Genomic DNA, 13,483 nt, shown 5'->3' on the forward strand with positions numbered 1-13,483 from the left:
GTGCTGCACTGTCGGAGGTTCAGCACTGAGGGAGTGCTGCACTGTCAGAGGATTAGTACTAAGGGAGTGCTGCACTGTCAGAGGCTCAGTACTGAGGGAATGCTGCACTGTTGGAGGGTCAGTACTGATGGAGTGCTACACTGTTGGAGTGTAAGTACTGATGGAGTGCTCCACAGTTGGAGAGTAAGTACTGAGGGAATGCTACACTGTTGGAGGGTCCTTACTGAGGGAGTACTGCACTTTCAGAGAGTCAGAACTAAGGGAGTGCTGCACAGTCAGAGGCTCAGTACTGAGGGAGTGCTGCACTGTCAGAGGGTCAGTACTGAGAGAGTGCTGCACTGTCAGAGCGTCAGTACTGAGGGAGTGCTACACTGTTGTAGAGTAAGTACGAGGGAGTGCTACACAGTTGGAGAGTAAGTACTGATGGAGTGCTGTGTTATTGGAGAGGAAGTACTGAGGGAGTGCTACACTGTTGGAGGGTCAGTACTGAGGGACTGCTGTGCTGTGGAAGGGTCAGGACTGAGGTAATGCTGTAATGTCAGAGAGTAAATACTGAGGGATTGCTGTACTGTTGAAGGGTCAGTGCTGAGGTAGCGCTGTGTTGTGGGATGTCTGTACTGAGGGTACTGTACTGTACTGTACTGTACTGTCGGAAGGTCAGTACTGAGGGAATGCTGCACTGTCGAGTGTTAGTACTGAAGGATTGCTGCACTGTAAGGGGGTAACTACTGAGGGAGCGCTGCACTGTCGGTGGGTCAGAATTGAGGGAGTGCTGCACAGTCAGAGGGTCAGTACTGAAGGAGAGCTGCACTGTCAGAGATTCAGTACTGAGGGAGTGCTGCACTGTCAGAGACTCAGTACTGAGGGAGTGCTGCACTGTCAGAGGGTCAGTACTGAGGGAGTGCTGCACTGTCAGAGGGTCAGTACTGAGGGAGTGCTGCACTGTCAGAGACTCAGTACTGAGGGAGTGCTGCACTGTCAGAGGGTCAGTACTGAGGGAGTGCTGCACTGTCAGTGACTCAGTACTGAGGGAGTGCTGCACTGTCAGAGGATTAGTACTAAGGGAGTGCTGCACTGTCAGAGGGTCAGTACTGAGGGAGTGCTGCACTGTCAGAGACTCAGTACTGGGGGAGTGCTGCACTGTCAGAGGATTAGTACTAAGGGAGTGCTGCACTGTCAGAGGCTCAGTACTGAGGGAGTGCTGCACTGTCAGAGGGTCAGTACTGAGGGAGTGCTGCACTGCCAGAGGGTCAGTACTGAAGGAGTGCTGCACTATCAGAGGGTGAGTATTGGTTTTGGTTCCTACCTGTCAGAGTCAGACTGGGTCTGTTCTCTCCCAAAGGATTTCGACAGGAACAGCTATAATTCCCAGTGTCGGTCTCGAAGGAGAAATTCCGAATGTGTATTTCCGAGCTGTTGGGTGAGATTATGAGTTTCTCGTTGCTCCTTAACTCGTTCTCTCCTTTGAACCAATGAATAATGGAGGCCGGGTTTGACCGGACCTCACAGGTCAGGGTCACAGTAGCATCGCCCTGTGTCTCCCTAACAACGCGTCTCGACGGGATGACCAATGGCGCCACTGTGGAGTAAGATTAAAGCATCGGTCAGTGCAATAAATCCTGAAACTAATTCCACTGACTCACTCTCTCCCCATAGCCCTATTTTATTCCTAAACTAATCCCACTGCTCCACTCTCTCGCCACAGCCCTGTATTATTCCTAAACTCATCTCACTGCCCCACTCTGTCCCTGGGAGCGAGTCCCACATTCTTCCCATTCCCGATGGGAGCGAGTCCCACATTCTCCCCACTTCCTGTAGGAGCGAGTTCCACATTCAGTCCACTCTCTCGATAAAGAGGTTTATCCTGAATGCCTCATTAGGTTTTTTAGTGACTGTTGCATATCGATTGCCCCGTGTTCTTGTCTCACTCTGACACAGGTGAAAACACCTCCTCTATGTCCACCCTATAAACCCCACTCCGAACTTTAAAGACCTCAATCAGGTCGCCCCCCCCTCAGCCTTCAATTTTCCAAAGAAAAGAGCCCCAGTCTACTCAGTCTTTCCTGTTTGTTTCAACCTCTCTATTCCCATCTTCTTCCTTTTACAGCTCCTCCAATACCTCAACATAGATTTTATAAACAGAGACCAGAGTTCCCAATCTGGTCTAACTGAGGTATATGGAGACTGGAACTGTGCAGAGTTCTCCAAGTGTGGTCTAACCAAGGGATACGGAGACAGGAACTGTGCACAGTGCTCCCAGTGTGGTCTGACCGAGGGATACGGAGACAGGAACTGTGCCCAGTGCTCCTAGTGTGGTCTAACCAAGGGATACGGAGACAGGAACTGTGCACACTGCTCCCAGTGTGGGTTGACCAAGGGATATGGAGACAGGAACTGTGCACACTGCTCCCAGTGTGGGTTAACCAAGGGATATGGAGACAGGAACTGTGCACACTGCTCCCAGTGTGTGTTAACCAAGGGATGTGGAGACAGGAACTGTGCACACTGCTCCCAGTGTGGGTTAACCAAGGGATATGGAGACAGGAACAGTGCACACTGCTCCCAGTGTGGGTTAACTAAGGGATACGGAGACAGGAACTGTACACAATGCTCTCAGTGTGGGTTAACCAAGGGATATGGAGACAGGAACTGTGCACAGTGCTCCAGGTGTGGTCTAACCAAGGGATATGGAGACAGGAACTGTGCACAGTGCTCCCAGTGTGGGTTAACCAAGGGATACGGAGACAGGAACTGTGCACACTGCTCCCAGTGTGGGTTAACCAAGGGATACGGAGACAGGAACTGTGCACACTGCTCCCAGTGTGGGTTAACCTAGGGATACGGAGACAGGAACTGTGCACAGTGCTCCAGGTGTGGTCTAAATAAGGTATACGGTGACGGGAAATATGTTGTGAGTACTTTGTTATACTTTGCGATCAGTCCTCAATCTCCCCACACTCCCTGTCATTAGGATTTCATATATTTTCCTGCTCTTTGCCCTGTATCTTGTCCCTGTTCTTTGAGACTCACAGGGTCTGATGTAGCAGGAAGCGGTGCCCAGCGGGTGACTCGCGATGCAGGTTAGTGTCTTCCCTTTCAGCTTGGCGGGCGAGCTCTCATTCTGAGTCAGCAACGAGTTGGTGGTAATGTTACGTGGTAGACCAATCCAATGGATCACAGCCTTTGGGAATCCTCCCGGCCATGAGCACAGGAACTGCAATGCCCGCCCATTCTCAATGGATACCATGGAACATTCCGGCCTTCCCTGAGGCAGCTCTGTGGAGATAGGAGCAGTGCATGAACGAAGGTCTAAGTGCTGCATTCATAGCTCAGGACGTGACAGCAATACAAGATATTCATATATCAGTAAGGATATCCTCACTACTGAGTATTGGAGCTGATATAGACCATTATCTGATTGGGAAGACATTAAACCACAGGGGATTTTACATTCAGAGTGAATGGGAAGGGGTTTAGCTCCATTGGAATTGTGTACAATGAGAGTGAATGGCAAGGGGTTTGGCTCCATTGGGATTGTGTACAATGAGAGTGAATGGGAAGGGGTTTGGCTCCATTGGGATTGTGTACAGTGGGAGTGAATGGGAAGGGGTTTGGCTCCATTGGGATTGTGTACAATGAGAGTGAATGGAACGGGGCTTGGGTCCATTGGGATTGAGCACAGTGGGAGTGAATGGGAAGGGGTTTGGCTCCATTGGGATTGAGCACAGTGGGAGTGAATGGAACGCGGTTTGGCTCCATTGGGATTGAGCACAGTGGGAGTGAATGGAACGCGGTTTGGCTCCATTGGGATTGTGCACAGTGGGAGTGAATGGGAAGGGGTTTGGCTCCATTGGGATTGTGCACAGTGGGAGTGAATGGAACGTGGTTTGGCTCCATTGGGATTGTGTACAATGAGAGTGAATGGGAAGGGGTTTGGCTCCATTGGGATTGAGCACAGTGGGAGTGAATGGGAAGGAGTTTGGCTCCATTGGGATTGTGTACAATGAGAGTGAATGGAACGGGGCTTGGGTCCATTGGGATTGAGCACAGTGGGAGTGAATGGGAAGGGGTTTGGCTCCATTGGGATTGTGTACAATGAGAGTGAATGGAACGGGGCTTGGGTCCATTGGGATTGAGCACAGTGGGAGTGAATGGGAAGGGGTTTGGCTCCATTGGGATTGAGCACAGTGGGAGTGAATGGAACGCGGTTTGGCTCCATGGGATTGAGCACAGTGGGAGTGAATGGAACGCGGTTTGGCTCCATTGGGATTGTGCACAGTGGGAGTGAATGGGAAGGGGTTTGGCTCCATTGGGATTGTGCACAGTGGGAGTGAATGGAACGTGGTTTGGCTCCATTGGGATTGTGTACAATGAGAGTGAATGGGAAGGGGTTTGGCTCCATTGGGATTGTGCACAGTGGGAGTGAATGGAACGGGGTTTGGCTCCACTGGGATTGTGTACAGTGGGAGTGAATGGAACGGGGCTTGTCTCCATTGGGATTGTGTACAGTGGGAGTGAATGGAACGTGGTTTGGCTCCATTGGGATTGTGTACAATGAGAGTGAATGGGAAGGGGTTTGGCTCCATTGGGATTGTGCACAGTGGGAGTGAATGGGAAGGGGTTTAGCTCCATTGGGATTGTGTACAATGAGAGTGAATGGAACGGGGCTTGTCTCCATTGGGATTGTGTACAGTGGGAGTGAATGGAACGGGGTTTGGCTCCACTGGGATTGAGCGCAGTGGGAGTGAATGGGAAGGGGTTTGGCTCCATTGGGATTGTGCACAGTGGGAGTGAATGGAACGTGGTTTGGCTCCATTGGGATTGTGTACAATGAGAGTGAATGGAACGGGGCTTGTCTCCATTGGGATTGTGTACAGTGGGAGTGAATGGAACGGGGTTTGGCTCCATTGGGATTGAGCGCAGTGGGAGTGAATGGGAAGGGGTTTAGCTCCATTGGGATTGTGTACAATGAGAGTGAATGGAACGGGGCTTGGCTCCATTGGGATTGTGTACAGTGGGAGTGAATGGAACGGGGTTTGGCTCCATTGGGATTGAGCGCAGTGGGAGTGAATGGGAAGGGGTTTGGCTCCATTGGGATTGTGTACAGTGGGAGTGAATGGGAAGGGGTTTAGCTCCATTGGGATTGAGCGCAGTGGGAGTGAATGGGAAGGGGTTTAGCTCCATTGGGATTGTGTGCAATGAGAGTGAATGGGAAGGGGTGCTGGTCCATTAGGATTGTGTACTGTGGGAGCTAATGGGAAAGGGTTTGAGTCCATTGGGATTATGTACTGAAGGTGTGAACAGGAAGGGGTTTGAGTTCATTGGGATTGTGTACAGTGGGCGTGAACAGGAAAGGGTTTGGATCCATTCAGATTGTGTACAGTGGAAGTGAATGAGAAGTTGTTTGGGTCCATTGTGATTATGTAGAGTGGGAGTGATGGGTAAGAAGTTTGGGTCCACTGGGATTGTGAACAGTGGGCGCGAACGGGAAGAGGTTTGGGTCCAATGGCATTGACTATGGTGGTTGTGAATGGGAAGGGGTGCGGGTCCATTAGGATTGTGTAATGTGGGTGTCAATGGGACGGCGTCGGGGTCCACTTGATTCCTGCTCTCTCCGTTGCTGTTGGCAAAGTGTAGAGCATGCCAACGATCCCTGTGCTGTCGCTCACCGTAAATGGTGACGGGAACACCGACGTCGAGACATTTTCCTGTCTTGACATTGCAGCTGGTGCAGGTGTAATTGTCGCTGTGTTCGACCTGGACTGCGGAGAGGTGTAAGGTCGATCCATTCCCCATCGTACGCTCCCCCGCCCCACTCTGTTGGCGTACCCAGTGGTAGCGTGCGGGTGGCACCGAGGTGGCACTACAGGTTAGGTTCACAGTGCTATTCATCACCAGGTAATCCGCTGGATTGGTATTGGTGTCCGAGTGCAGTCTGATCCCAGCATCCTCTGGGCCATCTGGGAAATACGAGGAAAGAAGAGTGAATTTCTCTAGCGCCTGTTTCCCCCCAACACGTCCCAAAGTCCTTCACAAATTAAAATGATGTTGTGACTTAAGGACACTGATGTAAGGTACAAAATCCAGCTGTCAATTCAGGTACAGTAAGATCTCATTAACAGCAATGTGATAATGACTGATCATCCGATCTTGAAAATATGTTAAAAGATTTACTGGAACCATAGAGGAATTGCAACTATTAGGAAAGATTGAACAAGGGGATGTTGTGTAAAGGGTTAATGTTAAATGTGTAAATATAACACCTTGGAGCGTGGAGTGAGATAGTCCTATGTAGAGCCTTGTGTAGCGACTAACCAGTAAATAGTTCACATCATGTTGAATCAAAGCTGGAGACTGCTGACAGTAACACCCCCAGCATTGCCTGCATGCCCAGATCCATGACTCCCACATTGAAATGTGGAATTCACTCCCACAGGGAGTGGGGAGAATGTGGGACTCGCTCCCACTGGGAGTGGGGAGAATATGGGACTCGCTCCCACAGGGAGTGGGGAGAATGTGGGACTCACTCCCACAGGGAGTGGTTGAGGTGAATAGTGTGGTTGTATTTAAGGGGGAAGCTGGATAAACACTTGAGGGCGAGAGGAATAGAAGGAGATGGTGATGGGGGAGATGAAGGGGGGGAGGAAGCACGAGTGGAGGAGGAACATCGGCATTGAGTTGATGGGCCGAATGGTTTCTTTTGGTGCTGAAAAATTATATTGTTTGTCACAACTTTTACTGAAGGGAATGACCAGAATTTAACTCAATCATTGTAATTTAAAGCTGGTTGTCACATCCTCACTGCCTTTGGGGACAGATCAAAGGGTAAATCATTCCTCCTATTTATCCGCAGGTCACTCCATCTTAGAGTACCTCATTGCCCAAAGGTAATGTCCTGGCAGGAATAACATAGAGTCAATCCTGCACCGGAATGCACCCTCCCTCACTCAGTTTCTGTACCACCATCTGAGGACAATGGCCTTCCATTGTGTATCAAAATCTGTTACAATCTTGTCCATCTCGATCAAATGTCCCCTCAATCTTCTTTGCTCGAAGGAAGTCAACCCCAGAGTCTCCAATCCGAACCTTGGAGCTCAAATCCCCCATCCCTGGAACCACTCCGGTAAATCACCCTCTGCCCCCTCTCCAGGACCCTCACATCCTTCCTAAAGTGTGATGACCACAAGTGGACACAATACTCTCGTTGTGACCTAACCAGAGCCCCCTTGATTGAGATGCGAGACCCGCTGAGGCGAGATGTTTCAACTCACAGAAAACAGTCAGTGTGAAACTGCTGTTGGAGGAACCCAGGGGGTTTCGGGCCGTGCAGGTGTAGAGGCCGGAATCGTTCCTTGTCACCATGGCGATCTCCAAGGTGTCGCGTGTGGCGTTGTGGTGGTCGCTGTCCGTCAGGGCCCGCCCGTCCTTCAGCCAGTCCACACTGACCCATGTGCCCCTCAGCACTTCGCAGTTCAAAATTACAGATGGTTCACCTTCCCGCACATCTTCCGGAGACAAGGAAAGACGGACATCCTCAATAGAATCTGCGCAGAAAGCACAGGGTGTGAGAGAAACATGGTGGCTCGCCCACTGTTCTTTGTTTTCAGAGTATCCTTCCGTCTGCACTGTGCCCATCAAACACTCCCAGGACAGATACAACACGGGGTTAGATACAGAGTAAAGCTCCCTCTACACTGTCCCCATCAAACACTCAAAGGACAGGTACAGCACGGGGTTAGAATCAGAGTAAAGCTTCCTCTAGTGTCCTCATCAAACACTCCCAGGACAGGTACAGCATGGGGTTAGATACAGAGTAAAGCTCGCCCAACACTGTCCCCATCAAACACTCCCAGGACAGGTACAACACGGGGTTAGATACAGAGTAAAGCTCGCCCAACACTGTCCCCATCAAACACTCCCAGGACAGGTACAACACGGGGTTAGATACAGAGTGATGCTCCCTCTACACTGTCCCCATCAAACACTCCCAGGACAGGTACAGCATGGGGTTAGATACAGAGTAAAGCTTCCTCTACACTGTCCCCATCAAACACTCCCAGGACAGGTACAACACGGGGTTAGATACAGAGTAAAGCTCGCCCAACACTGTCCCCATCAAACACTCCCAGGACAGGTACAACACGGGGTTAGATACAGAGTGATGCTCCCTCTACAGTGTCCCCATCAAACACTCCCAGGACAGGTACAGCATGGGGTTAGATACAGAGTAAAGCTTCCTCTACACTGTCCCCATCAAACACTCCCAGGACAGGTACAGCAAAGGGTGAGATACAGAGTAAAGCTCCCTCTACACTGTCCCCATCAAACACTCCCAGGACAGGTACAGCACGGGGTTAGATACAGAGTAAAGCTTCCTCTACACTGTCCCTATCAAACACTCCCAGGACAGGTACAGCATGGGGTTAGATACAGAGTAAAGCTCCCTCTCACAGTCCCATCAAACACTTGCAGGACAGGTACAGCAAAGGGTTAGATACAGAGTAAAGCTTCCTCTACACTGTCCCCATCAAACACTCCCAGGACAGGTACAGCAAAGGGTTAGATACAGAGTAAAGCTCCCTCTCACAGTCCCATCAAACACTTGCAGGACAGGTACAGCAAAGGGTTAGATACAGAGTAAAGCTCCCTCTACACTGTCCCCATCAAACACTCCCAGGACAGGTACAGCATGGGGTTAGATACAGAGTAAAGCTCCCTCTACACTGTCCCCATCAAACACTCCCAGGACAGGTACAGCGCGGGGTTAGATACAGAGTAAAGCTCCCTCTACACTGTCCCCATCAAACACTCCCAGGACAGGTACAACACGGGGTTAGATACAGAGTAAAGCTCCTCTACACTGTCCCCATCAAACACTCCCAGGACAGGTACAGCACGGGGTTAGATACAGAGTAAAGCTCCCTCTGCACTGTCCCCATCAAACGCTCCCAGGACAGGTACAGCGCGGGGTTAGATACAGAGTAAAGCTCCCTCTACACTGTCCCCATCAAACACTCTCAGGACAGGTACAGCGCGGGGTTAGATACAGAGTAAAGCTCCCTCTACACTGTCCCCATCAAACACTCCCAGGACAGATACAGCACGAGGTTAGATACAGAGTAAAGCTGCCCTTACCATACACATTGATCCCAATCTCCTGGCTGATGGTGCGGCCAGTTCTCTCATTGAATACGCTGCATTTATAATTCCCGGCCTGCTCCTGTGTTATGTTGCTGAGCTCAAGTGTGTCGTCAATCCAAAACGTCTCTCTATAGGTCCAGATGTAGCTGACGGGCTCCGAGATGGAACTGCACTCCAGCCTCACGGTACTGCTGCCCCTCACATCCTGAGGCTCAGACGCCTCCAACCCGTTGACCCTCACTTCCTGATCACTCGGCCCATCTGTACAAAGAGGAACTCCGCAAGTAAACTTCAGCAAAACCGCCCACTGCAGTGAAATCTACCCTGGCCCTCACTTGCTACCTGCACACCCTCCCACAGTGCAGCACTCACTCCTACTGACCCTCCCACAGTGCAGCACTCCCTCAGTACTGACCCTCCCACAGTGCAGCACTCCCTCAGTATTGACCCTTTGACAGTGCAGCACTCCCTCAGTACTGACCCTCTGACAGTGCAGCACTCCCTCAGTACTGACCCTCTGACAGTGCAGCGCTCCCTCAGTACTGACCCTCTGACAATGCAGCACTCCCTCAGTACTGACCCTCTGACAGTGCAGCACTCCCTCAGTACAGACCCTCTGAAAGTGCAGTTCTGCCTCGGTATTGACCCTCTGACAATGCAGCACTCCCTCAGTACTGACCCTTCAAAAGTGAGACGCTCCCTCAGTACTGAACCTCTGAAATCGCAGCACTACCTCAATACTGCCACTCCAATAGTGGAGCGCTGCCTCAGTGCTGACCCTCTGACCGTGCAACACGCCCTCATTTCTGACCTTCCACAATGCAGCACTCCCTCAGTACTGACCCTCTGATGGAGCTGCACTACTCAGCACTGACCCTCTGACAGTGCAGTTCTCCCTCAGTACTGACCCTCTGAAAGTGCAGCGCTCCCTCAGTACTGACCCTCTGACAGTGCAGCACTCCCTCAGTACTGACCCTCCGCCAGTGCAGCACTCCCTCAGTACTGACCCTCTGACAGTGCAGCACTCCCTCAGTACTGACCCTCTGACAGTGCAGCGCTCCCTCAGTATTGATCCTCTGACAGTGCAGCACGCCCTCAGTACTGACCCTCTGACAGTGCAGCACTCCCTCAGTACTGACCCTCTGACAGTGCAGCACTCCCTCAGTACTGACCCTCCAGCACTGCAGCACTCCTTCAGTATTAATCCTCGCACAGTGCAAGGTTCCCTCAATTCCGACCCTCTGACAGTGCATTTCTCCCTCACTACTGACCTCCAACAGTGCAACACTCCCTCAGTTCTGACCCTCTGACAGTGCAGCGCTCCCTCAGTATTGACCCTCTGACAGTGCAGCACTCCCTCAGTACTGACCCTCTGACAGTGCAGCACTCCCTCATTACTGACCCTCTGACAGTGCAGCACTCCCACTGCACTGACCCCCTGACAGTGCAGCACTCCTTCAGTACTGACCCTCTGACAGTGCAGCACTCCCACTGCACTGACCTCTGACAGTACAGCACTCCCTCAGTACTGACCCTCTGACAGTGCAGCACTCCCTCAGTACTGACCCTCTGACAGTGCAGCATTCCCACTGCACTGACCCTCTGACAGTGCAGCACTCCCTCAGTACTGACCCTCTGACAGTGCCGCACTCCCTCAGTACTGACCCTCTGACAGTGCAGCACTCCCTCAGTACTGACCCTCTGACAGTGCAGCATTCCCACTGCACTGACCCTCTGACAGTGCAGCACTCCCTCAGTACTGACCCTCTGACAGTGCAGCATTCCCACTGCACTGACCCTCTGACAGTGCAGCACTCCCTCAGTACTGACCCTCTGACAGTGCAGCACTCCCTCAGTACTGACCCTCTGACAGTGCAGCATTCCCACTGCACTGACCCTCTGACAGTGCAGCACTCCCTCAGTACTGACCCTCTGACAGTGCAGCACTCCCTCAGTACTGACCCTCTGACAGTGCAGCACTCCCTCAGTACTGACCCTCTGAAAGTGCAGCACTCCCTCAGTACTGACCCTCCGACAGTGCAGCACTCCCTTAGTACTGACCCTCCAAAAATGCAGCAGTCCCTCAGTACTGATCCTCTAACAGTGCAACACTCCCTCAGTATTGACTCTCTGACAGTGCAGCAGTCCCTCAGTATTGACTCTCTGACAGTGCAGCACCCCCTCAGCATTGACTCTCTGACAGTGCAGCACTCCCTCAGTACTGACCCTCTGACAGTGCTGCACTTCCACTGCACTGACCCTCTGACAGTGTAGCACTCCCTCATTACTGACCCTCTGACAGTGCAGCACTCCCACTGCACTGACCCCCTGACAGTGCAGCACTCCTTCAGTACTGACCCTCTGACAGTGCAGCACTCCCACTGCACTGACCTCTGACAGTACAGCACTCCCTCAGTACTGACCCTCTGACAGTGCAGCACTCCCTCAGTACTGACCCTCTGACAGTGCAGCATTCCCACTGCACTGACCCTCTGACAGTGCAGCACTCCCTCAGTACTGACCCTCTGACAGTGCCGCACTCCCTCAGTACTGACCCTCTGACAGTGCAGCACTCCCTCAGTACTGACCCTCTGACAGTGCAGCATTCCCACTGCACTGACCCTCTGACAGTGCAGCACTCCCTCAGTACTGACCCTCTGACAGTGCAGCATTCCCACTGCACTGACCCTCTGACAGTGCAGCACTCCCTCAGTACTGACCCTCTGACAGTGCAGCACTCCCTCAGTACTGACCCTCTGACAGTGCAGCATTCCCACTGCACTGACCCTCTGACAGTGCAGCACTCCCTCAGTACTGACCCTCTGACAGTGCAGCATTCCCACTGCACTGACCCTCTGACAGTGCAGCACTCCCTCAGTACTGACCCTCTGACAGTGCAGCACTCCCTCAGTACTGACCCTCTGACAGTGCAGCACTCCCTCAGTACTGACCCTCTGACAGTGCAGCATTCCCACTGCACTGACCCTCTGACAGTGCAGCACTCCCTCAGTACTGACCCTCTGACAGTGCAGCACTCCCTCAGTACTGACCCTCTGACAGTGCAGCATTCCCACTGCACTGACCCTCTGACAGTGCAGCACTCCCTCAGTACAGACCCTCTGACAGTGCAGCACTCCCTCAGTACTGACCCTCTGCCAGTGCAGCACTCCCTCAGTACTGACCCTCTGACAGTGCAGCATTCCCACTGCACTGACCCTCTGACAGTGCAGCACTCCCTCAGTACTGACCCTCTGACAGTGCAGCACTCCCTCAGTACTGACCCTCTGACAGTGCAGCATTCCCACTGCACTGACCCTCTGACAGTGCAGCACTCCCTCAGTACTGACCCTCTGACAGTGCAGCACTCCCTCAGTACTGACCCTCTGACAGCGCAGCACTCTCTCAGTACTGACCCTCTGACAGTGCAACACTCCCTCAGTACTGACCCTCTGACAGTGCAGCACTCCCGCAGTACTGACCCTCTGACAGTGCAACACTCCCTCAGTACTGACCCTCTGACAGTGCAGCACTCCCTCAGTACTGACCCTCTGACAGTGCAGCACTCCCTCAGTACTGACCCTCTGACAGTGCAGCACTCCCTCAGTACTGACCCTCTGACAGTGCAGCACTCCCTCAGTACTGACCCTCTGACAGTGCAGCACTCCCTCAGTACTGACCCTCTGACAGTGCAGCACTCCCTCAGTACTGACCCTCTGACAGTGCCGCACTCCCTCAGTACTGACCCTCTGACAGTGCAGCACTCCCTCAGCACTGACCCTCTGACAGTGCAGCATTCCCACTGCACTGACCCTCTGACAGTGCAGCACTCCCTCAGTACTGACCCTCTGACAGTGCAGCATTCCCACTGCACTGACCCTCTGACAGTGCAGCACTCCCTCAGTACTGACCCTCTGACAGTGCAGCACTCCCTCAGTACTGACCCTCTGACAGTGCAGCATTCCCACTGCACTGACCCTCTGACAGTGCAGCACTCCCTCAGTACTGACCCTCTGACAGTGCAGCACTCCCTCAGTACTGACCCTCTGACAGTGCAGCACTCCCTCAGTACTGACCCTCTGACAGTGCAGCACTCCCTCAGTACTGACCCTCTGACAGTGCAGCATTCCCACTGCACTGACCCTCTGACAGTGCAGCACTCCCTCAGTACTGACCCTCTGACAGTGCAGCATTCCCACTGCACTGACCCTCTGACAGTGCAGCACTCCCTCAGTACTGACCCTCTGACAGTGCAGCACTCCCTCAGTACTGACCCTCTGACAGTGCAGCATTCCCACTGCACTGACCCTCTGACAGTGCAGCACTCCCTCAGTACTGACCCTCT

The 13,483-nt window shown here is 52.6% G+C and overlaps 1 protein-coding gene across 2 annotated transcripts in view; it reads right to left on the minus strand.

The window, feature by feature from the left end:
• LOC140386521 (V-set and immunoglobulin domain-containing protein 10-like) overlaps positions 1–13,483 on the minus strand; it is a 73,807-nt gene that overhangs the window by 53,488 nt on the left and 6,836 nt on the right. For both annotated transcript variants that reach the window (XM_072468927.1, XM_072468926.1), the window contains exons 4-8: positions 9,136–9,402; positions 7,272–7,544; positions 5,670–5,960; positions 3,031–3,276; positions 1,307–1,579 (exon numbers count right to left, since the gene is read on the minus strand). In XM_072468927.1, coding sequence (XP_072325028.1) covers positions 1,307–1,579; positions 3,031–3,276; positions 5,670–5,960; positions 7,272–7,544; positions 9,136–9,402 — 1,350 coding nt within the window. The remainder of the gene's footprint in view (positions 1–1,306; positions 1,580–3,030; positions 3,277–5,669; positions 5,961–7,271; positions 7,545–9,135; positions 9,403–13,483) is intronic.

This window comes from Scyliorhinus torazame, chromosome 12, assembly GCF_047496885.1.
Source record: "Scyliorhinus torazame isolate Kashiwa2021f chromosome 12, sScyTor2.1, whole genome shotgun sequence".
NCBI lineage: Eukaryota > Metazoa > Chordata > Chondrichthyes > Carcharhiniformes > Scyliorhinidae > Scyliorhinus > Scyliorhinus torazame.